Genomic DNA, 19081 nt, shown 5'->3' on the forward strand with positions numbered 1-19081 from the left:
TTTTGCACATCGAGAGACTGAAATTTTTTCCCATTCCTCCTTGCAAAACAGAGGTTGCTCAGTGAGGTTGGATGGAGAGCATTTGTGAACAGCAGTTTTCAGTTCTTTCCACAGATTCTCGATTGGATTCAGGTCTGGACTGGACACCTGGATATGTTTATTTTTGAACCATTCCATTGTAGATTTTGCTTTATATTTTAGATCATTGTCTTGTTGGAAGACAAATCTCCGTCCCAGTCTCAGGTCTTTTGCAGACTCCATCAGGTTTTCTTCCAGAATGGTCCTGTATTTGGCTCCATCCATCTTCCCATCAATTTTAACCATCTTCCCTGTCCCTGCTGAAGAAAAGCAGGCCCAAACCATGATGCTGCCACCACCATGTTTGACAGTGGGGATGGTGTGTTCAGGGTGATGAGCTGTGTTGCTTTTACGCCAAACATAATGTTTTGCATTGTTGCCATCATGGTTTCATCTGGTTTCATCTGACCAGAGCACCTTCTTCCACATGTTTGGTGTGTCTCCCATGTGGCTTGTGGCAAACTTTAAACAACACTTTTTATGAATATCTTTCAGAAATGGCTTTTTTCTTGCCACTCTTCCATAAAGGCCAGATTTGTGCAATATACGACTGATTGTTGTCCTATGGACAGAGTCTCCCACCTCAGCTGTAGATCTCTGCAGTTCATCCAGAGTGATCATGGGCCTCTTGGCTGCATCTCTGATCAGTCTTCTCATTGGATGAGCTGAAAGTGTAGAGGGACGGCCAGGTCTTGGTAGATTTGCAGTGGTCTGATACTCCTTCCATTTCAATATTATCGCTTGCACAGTGCTCCTTGGGATGTTTAAAGCTTGGGAAATCTTTTTGTATCCAAATCCGGCTTTAAACTTCTTCACAACAGTATCTCGGACCTGCCTGGTGTGTTCCTTGTTCTTCATGATGCTCTCTGCGCTTTTAACGGACCTCTGAGACTATCACAGTGCAGGTGCATTTATACGGAGACTTGATTACACACAGGTGGATTGTATTTATCATCATTATTCATTTAGGTCAACATTGGATCATTCAGAGATCCTCACCAAACCTCTGGAGAGAGTTTGCTGCACTGAAAGTAAAGGGGCTGAATAATTTTGCACGCCCAATTTTTCCGTTTTTGATTTGTTAAAAAAGTTTGAAATATCCAATAAATGTCGTTCCACTTCATGATTGTGTCCCACTTGTTGTTGATTCTTCACAAAAAATACAGTTTTATATCTTTATGTTTGAAGCCTGAAATGTGGCAAAAGGTCGCAAAGTTCAAGGGGGCCGAATACTTTCGCAAGGAACTGTATCTAGGTGTCTGGCTAGACTGTAAACTCTCCTTCCAGACTCATATCAAACATCTCCAATCGAAAATCAAATCTAGAGTCGGCTTTCTATTCCGCAACAAAGCCTCCTTCACTCACGCCGCCAAACTTACCCTAGTAGAACTGACTATCCTACCGATCCTCGACTTCGGCGATGTCATCTACAAAATAGCTTCCAATACTCTACTCAGCAAACTGGATGCAATTTATCACAGTGCCATCCGTTTTTGTTACTAAAGCACCTTATACCACCCACCACTGCAACCTGTATGCTCTAGTCAGCTGGCCCTCGCTACATATTCATCGCCAGACCCACTGGCTCCAGGTCATCTACAAGTCCATGCTAGGTAAAGCTCCGCTGTATCTCAGTTCACTGGTCACGATGGCAACTCCCACCCGTAGTACGCACTCCAGCAGGTGTATCTCACTGATCATCCCTAAAGCCAACACCTCATTTGGCCGCCTTTCGTTCCAGTTCTCTGCTGCCTGTGACTGGAACGAATTGCAAAAATCACTGAAGTTGGAGACTTTTATCTCCCTCACCAACTTCAAACATCTGCTATCTGAGCAGCTAACCGATCGCTGCAGCTGTACATAGTCTATCGGTAAATACCTCATCCCCATACTGTTTATATTTACTTACTTTTCTGCTCTTTTGCACACCAATATCTCTACCTGTACATGACCATCTGATCATTTATCACTCCAGTATTAATCTGCAAAATTGTAATTATTCGCCTACCTCCTCATGCCTTTTGCACACAATGTATATAGACTCTCTTTTTTTATACTGTGTTATTGACTTGTTAATTGTTTACTCCATGTGTAACTCTGTGTTGTTGTCTGTTCACACTGCTATGCTTTATCTTGGCCAGATCGCAGTTGCAAATGATAACTTGTTCTCAACTAGCCTACCTGGTTAAATAAAGGTGAAATAAAAAAATAAAAAAATTCACTCATGTGAAAACCAGTTTTATTCTGGTACCAGTCCAAGTGTTGGTTCTAGGATGTGAAACCAGAGTACAACCAGGAACAGTAACGTTAACGCGACGGTGCCAGTAGTTCACAAACAAATGGACATGCATAAGCATCACTCTGCTGGGTCTGATAGGATCCCATTTAACAGTAGTCATGTGTGTGTTTCTGTATGCAGTGTGGTGAGGGGTGGGTGTGTGCCGCTGCCCTGGGCTGGGTCTGATAGGATCCCATTTAACAGTAGTCATGTGTGTGTTTCTGTATGCAGTGTGGTGAGCTGCCCTGGGCTGGGTCTGATAGGATCCCATTTAACAGTAGTCATGTGTGTGTTTCTGTATGCAGTGCCCTGCCCTGGGCTGGGCTGAAGGCAGAGGAGGTAGGATGCTGTGGCTCTCCCTGCTGTCTGTGGTGGTCCTGGGTTGTGTGACCCCGACCCAGACACACACTCACACACACACCCCGACGCCCACCTCCACACACACCCCTATGGTGGTCAGCTCGGAGGAGGAGGTGGACGAACCGTGCTTCGAGCCGTGCACGTGCGAGGTCAAAGAGGGCGTGTTGCACGTGCACTGTGATGGGCGGGGCTTCATTAACGCCAGCCAGGTGACTGCACTGCATTACCTTAATCTAATGTAGTTCATATTATAATATACATACTGCAGTAGTATATTAATAAACAGCCCTGTTCTGCACTGTACTGCATTACTGCACTAAATATACTGTTTCTGTTTTGGCATATATGTATTTGTATATGATTAAATAAAGCCAACCAACCAATCAATCAATCAACCAATCAGGTGTCCCAGTCCTGGCTCCGCCCCTTCAAGCTCAACCTGCAGAGGAACTCCTTGAGGCGTCTCTATAGCAATGGCTTCCTGCATCATAGCAATGCCGTGGCGATAAACCTAGGCAACAACGCGCTGCAGGACATCCGTCCCGGGGCGTTTCATGGTCTGGGGACACTGAGACGCCTCTACCTCCACGAGAACAAGCTGGAGGTGTTCCGCAACGACACCTTCTCTGGTCTGGAGGCACTGGAGTACCTGCAGGTAGGCCTGACATCATTACTACCCATCAGAACCATCAATAAACACTATGGTCAATCCTCATCAATAATCCCTGGAATTAGTCCTCATCCATATTTACTGTGACAACGATAATCAATAAGTTTACGTGTGATCTCCTGAGCCTGATGAGTTCCTGTTTGTTTCAAAATGTCACATTTGAACACTTTGACTTTACCTCTATCCCCTCTACCTACAGGCCGACTACAATGTCATCAAACGCATCGACAGCGGGGCACTACGCTACCTGCTTAAATTACGAGTGCTCATCCTCAACGACAACCTGATCCCTGCTCTGCCTCCTCACCTCTTCAGGTATCTACCTGCTTAATAACCCTGCACTATGTTCACATCATGGGTCTGTTTCTCGCTCTGACCAAGGTAACTGTCTGAAAAAGTTGTTTTCAATCACATCTATAACATGTATCAGTCATGTTCCTTATTCTTCAATAACATGATCACCAATTCCATTTCCAATTTTTTCCAATTTTTCGAAATTTCAGTTTCATTCCTGAATTGAAATGGAATTGACCCCAGCCGTAATGATCCCTTCCACCCCCAGATCTGTGTCTCTGACCCACCTGGACCTGCGGGGGAACCGTCTGAAGAGCCTGGCCTACGCCGGGACCCTGGAGTACGTGGGCCGCAGCCTGATGGAGCTCCAGCTGGAGGAGAACCCCTGGATATGTGGCTGTGAGGCTGTCCAGCTGCAGACCTGGCTGGGACACATCCCCTACACCGCAGTGGTGGGGGACATCACCTGCGAATACCCCTTCCACCTGCACGGGAAAGACCTGAGGGAGATACCACGCAAGGAACTGTGTGCCGGAGAGGTGGAAGGAGAGGGGGAGAAGGAGGGAGAGAGGGAGAAGCACGGAGGGGTACAGCCTCCTCAGCATCCGCCCTCTAACCCGAAAGCGAACCCCAAGCCTGGGAGGCCCAGACCTACCAAACCGTCCTCCATGGTTCACCATCAGAACACACATACATCATCTTCGTCGACTTCTTCATCATCGGTGGAGCGGAGGGGAGAGAGAGGTCCCCTCGGCCCACCAAGCGTCCCCGGCCCTCCAGGACACCCCCCACCCGGCGTAGCCTCCTCCCCAACCAGCCCCCTCCCATCGCAGGGTACCAGACTCGCCCCCCCATCCCCATCATATGTCCTCTGGGGTGCACCTGTAACCTCCACATCTCAGGTACAGTTTGGATGGGACTTCTTTGGCTCAGCAGTGTGACATCATCACACACAGCAGGGTGACTTCCTGCTAACAGATATAAACAACAACAAGATTTGAATTTGCCAAGAATGCTACTATTGTACTCTTCACAATGTGGGCAAGCCACAAGGGACACAAACTAACAGGGACAATCATTGCACTATGCACCAGTGACAAATATGAATTATGTTGTTGTCTGTAAACAGGAAGTCGCCCTATTGTGTCTGATGATGTCATACTGCTGAGACTAGCTTTGCATATGTTCCCAATGCAAAACACTTTGGGCTGAAATGTATGAAAAGAGCTGTACAAATAAAGTTGATTCAGTATATTGTTCCAGACCTAGGGTTGACAGTCAACTGTAAGGAGAGCGGCTTCCATAATGTGTCCCAGCTCACGCCACGCCCCCTCAACGGACGGAAGCTGTACCTCAGCGGCAACCTCATCCAGCGGATCTATAAGTCAGATTTCTGGAATTTTTCCAGTCTGGATCTACTTCACCTGGGAAACAACCGGATCTCCTTTATTCAGGTTGTCGTTAGCCAGAGGATCTCCTTTATTCAGGTTGTCTTTAGCCAGAGGTTCTCCTTTATTGAGGTTGTCTTTAACCAGGAGATCTCCTTTATTCAGGTTGTCGTTAGCCAGGAGATCTCCTTGATTCAGGTTGTCGTTAGCCAGGAGATCTCCTTTATTCATGTTGTCGTTAGCCAGGAGATCTCCTTTATTCATGTTGTCGTTAGCCAGGAGATCTCCTTGATTCAGGTTGTCTTTAGCCAGGAGATCTCCTTTATTCATGTTGTCTTTAGCCAGAGGATCTCCTTTATTCAGCCAGGAGATCTCCTTTATTCATGTTGTCGTTAGCCAGGAGATCTCCTTTATTCAGGTTGTCTTTAGCCAGGATCTCCTTTATTCATGGAGAGATCTCCTTTATTCAGGATCTCCTTTATTCATGTTGTCTTTAACCAGGAGATCTCCTTTATTCAGGTTGTCTTTAGCCAGGAGATCTCCTTTATTCAGGTTGTCGTTGGCCAGAGAGGATCTCCTTTATTCAGGTTGTCGTTGGCCAGAGAGGATCTCCTTTATTCAGGTTTAGGGTAGGATCTCCCAGGGTTCAGATTGTCTTTAGTCTGAGGCGTCATACATTGGGAGCACTGATGGACCAGTTTCATATCTATGATTTAATTATTAGTAAACAACAAAACATTAGGCCTATAACCTGGATCTCAGCATACACCTGGATAACATTGAGGGGACCTGTGGCACAATGGACATGAAGTCCCTGTATTTACCTTCTCTTTCGCTCTCGCTCTCTTTCTGTCGCTCTCTTTCTCTTTCTCTGTCCCTCTTTCTCTCTCTCTCTTTCTGTCGCTCTCTTTCTCTGTCCCTCTTTCTCTCTCTCTTTTTCTGTCTCTCTCTTTCTCTGTCTCTCTCCCATCTCTCTCTCTTCCTCTGTCTATCTCTGTCCCTGTCCCTGTCTCTCTCTGTCCCTGTCTCTCTCCCCTCTCTCGCTCTTTCTCTCTGTCTGGTTCTCCAGGACGGAGCGTTCTCCAGCCTGCCGACCCTGAGGAGTCTCTACCTGAACGGCAACAACCTGCAGAGGCTTAGCCCACACATGTTCCTGGGTCTACTTAACCTCAGGTAGCACTGACTGTCACACACACACTCACTCACACACACACATTCCTGGGTCCTGTATGATCATGTCTCCTTGTAGGTATCTGTACTTTGAGTACAATGAGATCGGTGTGGTGGAGGTGGGAGCGTTCAGCCCCATGCCGTCTCTCCAGCTGCTCTTCCTCAACGCCAACCTGCTGAGGTCACTTCCTATCGGAGTGTTCCAGGGCATCTCCCTCTCTCGCCTCAACCTCCGCAACAACCACTTCCTCAGCCTGCCTGTAGAGGGGGTGTTAGAGCACCTCACTGGACTGGTGCAGGTATGAGGAGGAAGGGAGGAGTGTTTGTAGGGGGTTAGGTGTGTGTGCAGACAAGGTGTGTGTAGTGGGGCGGTGTATATTGGTATAGGTGTGTGTGTGTAACGTGTATGGGCACAGGTGTGTCTGTCAGTCTGTCTGTGAAGGGGATTCTAGAGCATCTAACTGGACTAGTCCAGATGTTCCTCATTTTGTATGGCACCAATCACATTTTGTCATCATCTCCTCCCCAGGTGGACCTGCAGCAGAACCCATGGGAGTGCCGGTGTGATGCGGCCCCTCTGAAGCGCTGGCTGGAGGGCCTGAGTGCGGTGGTGGTGGTGGGGGAGGTGGTCTGTCACTCACCAGAAGAGACCACAGGTACCGGGGTCTAAGGCTCATGGCAGCACAGTTAACATTCTAATAAAAAGCATGAGCTGGCGCACACCCAGAGAACATTATTTTGTGTAGAGGTGCTGACTAACGGCAAATAAACTGTAAGCTATGAAAATAAATAAAGAGAGGGGCACACTCTCTATATACATATAAACTCCCAGTCATTTATTGGGTAAAACAGCAACATCTGAAGGCTACCGAACGTCTGCCGAAGGCAATTGAGTACTGTTAAATGACAAGGCAAGGCATTCATGGAGAAGAGTAGATACTTTATAAACAACAGATTTATTAGGAAATAACCGGGATAATGTGCTGAATGTAAAGGATGAATGAATAATAAATGAATAATAAATGGCATAATGCTAAATGAAAGGAAGGGAAAAGGGTGTGGGGTATTTCCATAGCATTTGATTAAATGGAAAAAAGACTACATGGATAGAGAGCGGTCCCGTTCTGTGAGCTTGTGTGGCCTACCACTTCGCGGCTGAGCCATTGTTGCTCCTAGACGTTTCCCACTTCACAATAACAGCACTAACAGTTGACCGGGGCAGCTCTAGCAGGACTGACTTGTTGGAAAGGTGGCATCCTATGACGGTGCCACGTTGAAAGTCACTGAGCTCTTCAGTAAGGAGATTGCATGGCTGTGTGCTCGATTTTATACACCTGTTAGCAACGGGTGTGGCTGAAATAGCTAAATCCACTCATTTGAAGGGTTGTCCACATACTTTTGTATATATAGTGCACTTGTCTGAAGGATAAGTGGCTAAAAAGGTGAATGTTTTCAAAAGTCTCATGGAATCTGTGCCTCCATTGAACACTACACATCGGCTGCTACTGTAGGCTGTATCATGGTAATGGTGCCGGAGGGGATGGCTGACGTTTTTTGGGCTCCTAACCAATTGTGCTTTTTTGTGTGTTTTTTTTTTCCTCGCATTGTTCGCTTATTTTGTACATAATGTTTCTGCTACCATCTCTTATAACCGAAAAGAGCTTCTGGATATCAGAACAGCGATTACTCACCTCGAACTGGACAAAGATTTTCTTCTTTAATGAGTCCGACGCGAAGGATATATTCTTGCTCCCGGACCAGGTCCACATCCCCGTCATTCGCATGAAGAAAAGAGGGCACAAGGGTGCCTTGTGAGAATTTGTCGGCGAGTGGGTAACCCGCCTCTACCATCTGTTCTATTGGCCAACATGCAATCACTGGAGAATAAACTGGATGAGCTCCGTTCGAGACTATCCTACCGACGGGACATTAAAAACTGTAATATCTTATGTCTCACCGAGTTGTGGCTGAACGACGACATGGAAATTATACAGTTGGCTGGTTTTTCTGCGCATCGGCAGGACAGAACAGCTACGTCCGGTAAGACGATGGGTGGTGGTGTGTGTCTATTTGTCAAAAACAGCTGGTGCGCGATGTCTAATATTACGGAAGTCTCGAGGTATTGCTCGCCTGAGGTAGAGTACCTCATGATAAGCTGTAGACCACAATATCTACCAAGAGAGTTTTCATCTATATTTTTCGTAGCCATCTATTTACCACCACAAACCAATGCTGACCCTAAGACCACATTCAATGAGCTGTAGAAGGCAGTCTTGAAGAGGGTGTGACAACGTATTTTCCCCCTTAGGAGACTGAAAAGATTTGGCATGGGTCCCCAGATCCTCAAAAGATTCTACATCTGCACCATCGAGAGCATCCTTACCGGTTGCATCGCCGCCTGGTATGGCAACTGCTCGTCATCTGACCATAAAGCGCTACAGAGGGTAGTGCCCACTGGGACCAAGCTTCCTGCCATCCAGGACCTATATACTAGGCGGTGTCATAGGAAGGCCCAAAAAATTGTCAAAGACTTCAGTCACCCAAGTCATAGACTGTTCTCTCTGCTACTGCATGGCAAGTGGTAAAAGAGTGCCAAGTCTAGGCCCAAAAGGCTCCATAACAGCTTCTACCCCCAAGTCATAAGACTGCTGAACAGTTAATCAAATAGCCACCCGGACTATTTGCATTAACCCCCCCCCCTTCTTTTTACACTGCTGCTACTCACTGTTTATTATCTATGCATAGTCACTTTACCCCTACCTACATGTACAAATTACCTTGACTAACCTGTACCCCCATTGACTCTGTACCCCCTGTATATAGCCTCTTTATTTTATTGTGTTACTATAAAAAAAAATATTACTACTTTCTTGAACTCCATTGTTGGTTAAGGGCTTGTCAGTAAGCATTTCACAGTAAGGTCTACACCTGTTGTATTCGGCACATGACACATTTGATTTGATTTGATATCATGTATCAGCTTTTTCAATGGCTACATTGTTTACAAGTCCTCTAGCTATATTAAACATAACCACACCATGGGACTACATAATCCTAGTGTGGGACTATAGCTAACATCCACTGTCCACTAGCACTGTAGTAACTATTACACTCAACTGAACGACTCGATTAGCGTAGTGTCAGCTAGCTACATAGTTGTCTTCGTATCCAAGATAATTGTGCAGTTTAGAGTGTGTAGACTTAGAGTGATTATCTTAATTTACCGAGGTTAGCTAGCCAGCTATTTGTCGTCCTTAACGTAGGAAATGCTGCTAGCTAGCTAGCCAACAGCTAGCCAACCTCTACCGAATTGAACTCCAACTACCCGGTCAACATTGGTTCCACAGGTAGTATCACATTTTCATTTCACTTCATTACAGTACAACGGTTTGATTTGTTTGATCAGCTAGCCAGCTACATAGCCGTCTTTGTATCTAAGACAATTGTGTAGTCTAGAGCGATTTTCTAGGTTAGCTTTCTAGGTTAGCTGGCCAGCTATTGTCGTTCTTCTACTGTTTGAATAGCAGCACCGTAGTAACTATTACAGTACAACGGTTTGTTTTGTTTGATCGTAGCTAGCTAGATACATAGCCGTCTTTGTATCTAAGACAATTGTGTAGCCTAGAGCGATTTTCTAGGTTAGCCAGCCAGCTATTGTCGTTCTTTTAAGTAACGGAACGCAATCAACCTTGCTAGCTAGCCAGCTAGCCCCGAATAGCAGCACTGTAGAAACTATTACACTCGACGGAACGACTTGATTAGTGTAGTGTCAACATCGCAGCCACTACCAGCTAGCCTACTCCAGCAGTACTGTTTCATTTCAATCATTTTAGTCAATAAGATTCTTGCTACGTAAGCTTAACTTTCTGAACATTCGAGACGTGTAGTCCACTTGTCATTCCAATCTCCTTTGCATTAGCGTAGCCTCTTCTGTACCCTGTTAACTATGTGTCTATCTATCCCTGTTCTCTCCTCTCTGCACAGACCATACAAACGCTCCACACCGCGTGGCCGCGGCCACCCTAATCTGGTGGTCCCAGCGCGCACGACCCACGTGGAGTTCCTGGTCTCCGGTAGCCTCTGGAACTGCCGATCTGCGGCCAACAAGGCTGAGTTCATCTCAGCCTATGCCTCCCTCCAGTCCCTCGACTTCCTGGCACTGACGGAAACATGGATCACCACAGATAACACTGCTACTCCTACTGCTCTCTCTTCGTCCACCCACGTGTTCTCGCACACCCCGAGAGCTTCTGGTCAGCGGGGTGGTGGCACCGGGATCCTCATCTCTCCCAAGTGGTCATTCTCTCTCTCCCCTTACCCATCTATCTATCGCCTCCTTTGAATTCCATGCTGTCACAGTTACCAGCCCTTTCAAGCTTAACATTCTTATCATTTATCGCCCTCCAGGTTCCCTCGGAGAGTTCATCAATGAGCTTGATGCCTTGATAAGCTCCTTTCCTGAGGACGGCTCACCTCTCACAGTCCTGGGCGACTTTAACCTCCCCACGTCTACCTTTGACTCATTCCTCTCTGCCTCCTTCTTTCCACTCCTCTCCTCTTTTGACCTCACCCTCTCACCTTCCCCCCTACTCACAAGGCAGGCAATACGCCGACCTCATCTTTACTAGATGCTGTTCTTCCACTAACCTCACTGCAACTCCCCTCCAAGTCTCCGACCACTACCTTGTATCCTTTTCCTCTCGCTCTCATCCAACACTTCCCACACTGCCCCTACTCGGATGGTATCGCGCCGTCCCAACCTTCGCTCTCTCTCCCCCGCTACTCTTTCCTCTTCCATCCTTTCATCTCTTCCCTCTGCTCATACCTTCTCCAACCTTTCTCCTGACTCTGCCTCCTCAACCCTCCTCTCTTCCCTTTCTGCATCCTTTGACTCTCTATGTCCCCTATCCTCCAGGCCGGCTCGGTCCTCCCCTCCCGCTCCGTGGCTCGATGACTCATTGCGAGCTCACAGAACAGAGCTCCGGGCAGCCGAGCGGAAATGGAGGAAAACCCGCCCCTGCGGACCTGGCATCCTTTCACTCCCTCCTCTCTACATTTTCCTCCTCTGTCTCTGCTGCTAAAGCCACTTTCTACCACTCTAAATTCCAAGCATCTGCCTCTAACCCTAGGAAGCTCTTTGCCACCTTCTCCTCCCTTCTGAATCCTCCTCCCCCTCCCCCCTCCTCCCTCTCTGCAGATGACTTCGTCAACCATTTTGAAAAGAAGGTCGACGACATCCGATCCTCGTTTGCTAAGTCAAACGACACCGCTGGTTCTGCTCACACTGCCCTACCCTGTGCTCTGACCTCTTTCTCCCCTCTCTCTCCAGATGAAATCTCGCTTCTTGTGACGGCCGGCCGCCCAACAACCTGCCCGCTCGACCCTATCCCCTCCTCTCTCCTCCAGACCATTTCCGGGGACCTTCTCCCTTACCTCACCTCGCTCATCAACTCATCCCTGACCGCTGGCTACGTCCCTTCCGTCTTCAAAGAGCGAGAGTTGCACCCCTTCTGAAGAAACCTACACTCGATCCCTCCGATGTCAACAACTACAGACCAGTATCCCTTCTTTCTTTTCTCTCCAAAACTCTTGAACGTGCCGTCCTTGGCCAGCTCTCCCTCTATCTCTCTCAGAATGACCTTCTTGATCCAAATCAGTCAGGTTTCAAGACTAGTCATTCAACTGAGACTGCTCTTCTCTGCATCACGGAGGCGCTCCGCACTGCTAAAGCTAACTCTCTCTCCTCTGCTCTCATCCTTCTAGACCTATCGGCTGCCTTCGATACTGTGAACCATCAGATCCTCCTCTCCACCCTCTCCGAGTTGGGCATCTCCGGCGCGGCCCACGCTTGATTGCGTCCTACCTGACAGGTCGCTCCTACCAGGTGGCGTGGCGAGAATCTGTCTCCTCGCCACGCGCTCTCACCACTGGTGTCCCCCAGGGCTCTGTTCTAGGCCCTCTCCTATTCTCGCTATACACCAAGTCACTTGGCTCTGTCATAACCTCACATGGTCTCTCCTATCATTGCTATGCAGACGACACACAATTAATCTTCTCCTTTCCCCCTTCTGATGACCAGGTGGCGAATCGCATCTCTGCATGTCTGGCAGACATATCAGTGTGGATGACGGATCACCACCTCAAGCTGAACCTCGGCAAGACGGAGCTGCTCTTCCTCCCGGGGAAGGACTGCCCGTTCCATGATCTCGCCATCACGGTTGACAACTCCATTGTGTCCTCCTCCCAGAGCGCTAAGAACCTTGGCGTGATCCTGGACAACACCCTGTCGTTCTCAACCAACATCATGGCGGTGGCCCGTTCCTGTAGGTTCATGCTCTACAACATCCGCAGAGTACGACCCTGCCTCACCCAGGAAGCGGCGCAGGTCCTAATCCAGGCACTTGTCATCTCCCGTCTGGATTACTGCAACTCGCTGTTGGCTGGGCTCCCTGCCTGTGCCATTAAACCCCTACAACTCATCCAGAACGCCGCAGCCCGTCTGGTGTTCAACCTTCCCAAGTTCTCTCACGTCACCCCGCTCCTCCGCTCTCTCCACTGGCTTCCAGTTGAATATCGCATCCGCTACAAGACCATGGTGCTTGCCTACGGAGCTGTGAGGGGAACGGCACCGCAGTACCTCCAGGCTCTGATCAGGCCCTACACCCAAGCAAGGGCACTGCGTTCATCCTCCTGGCCTGCTCGCCTCCCTACCATTGAGGAAGTACAGTTCCCGCTCAGCCCAGTCAAAACTGTTCGCTGCTCTGGCCCCCCAATGGTGGAACAAACTCCCTCACGACGCCAGGACAGCGGAGTCAATCACCACCTTCCGGAGACACCTGAAACCCCACCTCTTCAAGGAATACCTAGGATAGGATAAGTAATCCTTCTCACCCCCCCCTTAATGTCTTAGATGCACTATTGTAAAGTGGCTGTTCCACTGGATGTCAGAAGGTGAATTCACCAATTTGTAAGTCGCTCTGGATAAGAGCGTCTGCTAAATGACTTAAATGTAAATGTAATAAGAAATGGGAGGTGGCTCCTATAATTATTATATAAATAAGTGTCTCAATCAAAATGTATGACTAAGTCAAATCTAGTCTCTTAACAGGCTTAGGGAGATGTCAGCATTAGTAGGACATCAGGTGTAGATGTGTATATGTGTGTTGGAGGGTACTGTACAATGGTCATTTTGCAACCCAATCACAACTAATGCTTTTGGGTTGTTGCTGAATATGTTTTGTGAACGAAAAAATGTTTTGGGTTAGTGTGGCATCATTGTAGTGGTTGTGGTCAGTTTTCCTAGATGGGGTGAGCTGTTGAAACTAATTTGAAACCAACCTATCAATTATTGATCAACAATCGATCTTTTTGGTGTTAAAATGAATAGTTGTTTTAAAATATAACTACTCATGTAAACCGTTATTATATTTGATGAAATCATATTTAGAGTACTGTCCACTTCCCTTGAATGGTGTTTGAATATTGGGACAGGGACCTTTTCAGCTATACAAAGGCACAAAATGATCCTTTAATCAATTCAAATGTATTTTCCTTCATATGTTCTATATTCTAAAATACATAAATATATATATATCACATTTACATAAGTATTCAAAAGGGGGAGGGCTCCTGCTGGGAACTTGCTGTGAACGTGGCCCCCCTCTTCTTGTGTTCTCTGGCCAGTGAAGGGAGGTCCTTGCGTATCGTCAATGTGGTTGATGTCTGGCATGGATGTGTGAAGTTCACGCCCCTCTACACAGGTGTTCAGTGTAGGTGAATGCATGGGGCTCTTCCACTGTTGTTCCTATATTTGTTTGGTTTGTTGTACTTCAGTGACCTAAAGAAAGTGCCTTTCTTTTCATTGTGTATCTCTGTTGTAGGTACAGACCTTCGCTCTCTTTCCCTGGACCTCCTCTGTCCAGACCTGGACACCCACCAGGCCACGGTGGAGAACCAGGGGGAGTGGAACAGCTCCACAGCCCCAGACGGTGATTTCTCTCTGGGCTACCCCGTGCCAGGCCATGGCCCCCTGGGTCCCTTCCCTAAGACTTCCATCCCTCTGTCGGTGTTGGTGCTCAGCCTGCTGGTGCTGTTCGTGTCGGCGTTCTTTGCGGCAGCGGCGCTGATCGCCTATGCCCTGAGGAGGCGGGACAAGCTGCCGTTCCGGCGGCAGGGAGAGGTGGATCTGGCTGGGATCCAGATGGAATGTGGGATATTCACCGAGCAGCAGCACCACAGGTTACCAGTACCGAAGACCCCTCCTCCGTCTGCCTTGCAGCATAGCCTCGTCTACGATAGCATCCTCCCCGCCGACCCTGGCCCTAACCCTAACCTCAGTCCCTCAACACACATGTGCAATAGCCCAGTCTATAAGAATGAGGATGATTCAGTGGTGAAGCAGCAATGGCAACAACAGAAGCAGTTCTCTGCTTCTAAAGAGAAAGGGAACGTGGGAAGATACCCCTCGGCGGGGGAGAGAGAGAGCGAAGGACACTATCGTTTTGTGGCAGAGAGAGAGCGAGATTGTAACATGGAGGTGTCCTGTCCCCCCATCAGTACCGTTGCCGGGGCAGTGGGACCCCCTCTTTCAGATCTCCGTGGAAACGGGACCCTCTGCCCAACGGTCATAGACAGCCAGGGCCCCACCCCCAAGGTGGGATTGGTTGACTGCCTGTTTGGGATCTCTGGAATGTCCGCCGCCGTCCCAGAGTTCCGAGACCTGCCGGACAGGTATACACGTCCCCCACCACCCCGCTATCCCCACCCTCCACAACCCCCTCAGCCCCCCGAACCCAAAGAGGAAACTAGAGCCAGCCAATCACTCGTGGTTACTACAATGACAGCGTGCGCGGGGCCAAGCAGTAGTAATCAGAGCCAGAACTCAGAGTTTCCGCGAGAGTTGAGAATGAGACTCAGTACCAAGCCGGATTACATGGAAGTCCTGGACAGATCTTATCAGTTCTAATAGATAAATGTTACTATGGAACCGCTGGCGTTGACAATAAATGACTCCTGTAATATGTCATGTCTTGAACATGTTAATATGCAGAGGTAAACCTGTGTGTGGCGAGAGCTGTTAGGACTAGGAGGAAGTTACTCTTAGATGAGGCTTTGGAAAGGATAAGCTGATCCTAGATCAGTGCCTGAGACTAGCAATTACTTTTTTGTACCGTTGATGACTAAATACTAAGTATCAGGCTTTTTTTATTCCCAGCATCACAAAGCAAGACAATGTGGTGTGTGTGTGTGTGTGTGTGTGTGTGTGTGTGTGTGTGTGTGTGTGTGTGTGTGTGTGTGTGTGTGTGTGCGTGCGTGCGTGCGTGCGTGCGTGCGTGCGTGTGTGTGTGTGTGTTCATGTTAAACAATGTGGTGGGTGGGTGGGTGTGTGTGTGTTCATGTTAGACAATATAGTGGGCGTGTGTTTGTTCATGTTAGACAACATAGTGTGTGTGTTCATGTTTTCTCTCGAAAGACCTGCTGATGAGACACTCAGTTGCTCTGCCTCTCCAATAACATCATGAAACACAGTGAGAGAGAACGAGAGACTGAGACACAGGGAGGAGTCAGGAATGAAGAGTTAAAGAGAGGGGGGTGTAAACGCAGAGTCCCAGTCTGACAGTCGTCTAATGTAGCATGTAACACTTTCCATATGAAAAGAATGTGGAAGAGGTGTTGAAGTGTGTTTACCCTGGACACTACATCCCCGGTATTAGTGTCACTGTGTGAGTGTTACTGTGGACCACAGGATGCTGGTGGTACCTTCATTGAGGAGGACGGGCTCATTGTAATGGCTGGAACAGAATAATGGAATGGTATCCAACATGTGTTGGGTCCCATTCCATTCACTCTGTCCCAGCCATTATTATGAGCTGTCATCCTTTCACCAGCCTCCTGTGGTGTGGAAAGAGGAAGAAAGAGATATGACACGGTCAAGTGCCTTAGCATTTAGCAGCCAGACCTGGGTCTAATACACATGTCCGATACGTTCAAAAAAGTGCTTGAGATGAGTTTGGATTTAGCTTACACACTTATGGGGCTATTCTGTTGGTGCCACAGTTGTACTGGGCAGACTAACTCAAAGGCAGCTCAAGTACAGTATTTGAGTGTATTTGACACACATATTTGACCAGGGCAGCAGCCAGCAAGTGGTCAAGGCTTATTTTTCTATGAACACAGATCTATTTATCTAAACAGTGGTTTGAATACTAATGGCTGGGACTCAGAGCTGCTCTGGGAAATTGAGGGCCCTATTCAATCAAAAGCTGAAACAGTTTTTCCCAGATTATAGTCAAAAGTAGCCTTCCTCATGTGAAGAGATAGAGGCGTATACTTGCATTTGTAAGAGTGTATTTGTGTTTGTATATTTGCATTTCCTGAATAGGACATTTCCTGAATAGGTTCTCAGGTGGAATATAAGGACCTTTGGGATGCGAGAGAACCATGAGACACAGCTATAAACTCCTAAAGGGGATGCTGACTTGACTACTTTCATCGGACAAACGGCAGTGAAGTCACTTCATTGGATTTAAAGTGGGAAAAAGAACAGAAAACCAGGACGAAGCGTTTCGACACGGGAGAGACACTTCTATGAAATATTGATTATTATTTTTTTAAGGGAGATACCTTTTATGCTTTTATCTCCTACAAATATTAGAGGAAATTGTGAATATATTTATTCTTAGTTTCTTGTGTGTTGGAGCTTTGCTACTGTATGGGATCATATTATATCAGTATATAGCAGAGATGGCCAATCCTCCTCCTGGAGAGATACAGGGTGGTTTCCACTGGTTACCACAGCCACAAAGTCAGGATTGGCCACATATAAAAAAATATAATGGGATTTTTTTTGTTGGCTTTTTGGTCTTAATTTAAGGTTAGGGTAAGGCATAAGGTTAACAGTGTGGTCCTTGTTAGGATTAAGATTATTGTTAGGTTTAAAATCTAATTTTAAGAAGATACTTTTTTGAAATAGGCAGAGTTTAACCATAACTATGACTTTGTGGCTGTGGAAGCTATAGTAACAGCCCTAATGTAGCTCCAGCCCAACATAAACACTCCTCATGTTAGCGATGAAACTCAGCTTGTTGAGAGGACATCTCTGCAGTAGGGAGTTTGGCCAGCCCTGGTGTAAAGGACAATTCTGCATCTGGTTTAGCCTTCTCTACACTGACCACATCATATATACAATAAAGGGTGCTACTCTAAAACATGGCCTGAATTACACTGCCTCAAACACACACACACACACACACACACACAGAGAGAGAGAGAGAGAGAGAGAGAGAGAGAGAGAGAGAGAGAGAGAGAGAGAGAGAGAGAAACACTGGCCCAGAGTAGAACATTTAGAGCAGGCTCTTTCATTGCAGTTTATGTAGTATGTCACACACACACACATGCTCCGCTGTCCTCTAATGATGCATGAAGGCAGTATTTTGAGGTATGAAGTCGATAAGCAGTGTTAAACCCTTACAAACAAAAAGGGGGAGAGGGAGAGAGAATAAAAGGCGTAACAGAGAGTAGAAAGAGAGAGGCCTTAGGACATGAAACATTGAAGGATATAGATAGTCTCTAATAGCGTGAAATCTGCCGTATTAATGGTAGGAAATCTATACAATCTATTTGTGAGGAGAACATCTTAGACTGTGGAGCCTAGGGGCGGTGAGTGTAGTGAGGTGCCATGTGGTGAATTCCTTCTGTCGTTGAGGTCTCTGCCGCCTGCTGTTCCTCTGACTGCCTCGGGAGGGAGCCCAACAATCTGCTATTAGAGCCACAGTTAAAGGTATCGCAACACAAATGCACATACACACACGTCTGAGGAGGAGATATCGAACATGGGTGAAGGAGTCTGATATACCCTACAAATCCCATTCTACTTAAAGCTGCAATATGTAACATTTTGGGTGACCCAATCAAATTCACATAGAAATGTGTGTTTTACATCTGTCACTATCATTGAAAGCAAGTCTAAGATGCAGTAGATCTTAATCCATAATGTGATTTTCAATTTCTTTACTTCGCTGTTTTTACTTTCGGTTTTGTACACCAATTTCAAACAGCTGAAAACTCTATTTTTGTTTATGGAAAATATATTTCACAGCGGTTTACATGGTACAATTATTCTCTACACTATACTTCATTGTTTTGTCACATAAACTAAAATTAAGTGAACTGTTACAATTTTAGCAACCAGGAAATTTCAGAGCGAACACTGCATAGTGCATCTTTAATACTCTTAATCCATAATCCTAATTAATCCCATTCCATTAATATATTGTTACATGAAGTAGGTGCCTCATCTCTCCCAACCAGAGCTAATTGACGCAGCATTTACGTTCAGACCGTTCAGCGCGCGCGTGTGTGTGTGTGTGCAAGGAGAGGATGGATTGGATCCTCTCTCTGAATATAATGATTAATTACTCAATACAAAGGCTGTGTGTGTGTGTGTGTGTGTGTGTGTGTGTGTGTGTGTGTGTGTGTGTGTGTGTGTGTGTGTGTGTGTGTGTGTGTGTGTGTGGCAACAGTTTGGGCAAGGCCCTTTCCTGTTTCAGCATGACAATGCCCCTATGCACAAAGCTTGATCCATACAGAGATGGTTTGTTGACATCAGTGTGGGAGATCTTGACTGGTCTGCACCGAGCCCTGACCTCAACCCCATCAAACACCCTTGGGATGAATTGGAATGCCTACTGCGAGCCAGGCCTAATCGCCCAACATCAGTGCCCGAACTCACTAATGCTTTTGTGGCTGAATGAAAGCAAGTACCCTCAGCAATGTTCCAACATCTAGTAGAAAGCCTTCCCAAAATAATGGAGGTTGTTATAGCAGCAAAGGGGGGACCATTAA

At 47.0% G+C, this 19081-nt stretch overlaps 1 protein-coding gene across 1 annotated transcript; it reads left to right on the forward strand.

Annotated features, from left to right (window-relative positions):
* The first annotated feature begins 2688 nt into the window (after positions 1-2688).
* On the forward strand, positions 2689-15596 carry LOC135543409 (SLIT and NTRK-like protein 3). The gene is given in 10 exon segments (XM_064970644.1): positions 2689-2925; positions 3120-3371; positions 3586-3701; positions 3949-4412; positions 4415-4582; positions 4944-5134; positions 6138-6241; positions 6318-6537; positions 6768-6894; positions 14119-15596. Coding segments are annotated over 10 exon segments (2952 nt in total). The 5' UTR covers positions 2689-2700; the 3' UTR covers positions 15204-15596.
* The last annotated feature ends 3485 nt before the right edge of the window (positions 15597-19081 follow it).

The sequence above is a fragment of the Oncorhynchus masou genome, chromosome 7 (genome assembly GCF_036934945.1).
Source record: "Oncorhynchus masou masou isolate Uvic2021 chromosome 7, UVic_Omas_1.1, whole genome shotgun sequence".
NCBI classification, from domain to species: Eukaryota; Metazoa; Chordata; class Actinopteri; order Salmoniformes; family Salmonidae; genus Oncorhynchus; species Oncorhynchus masou.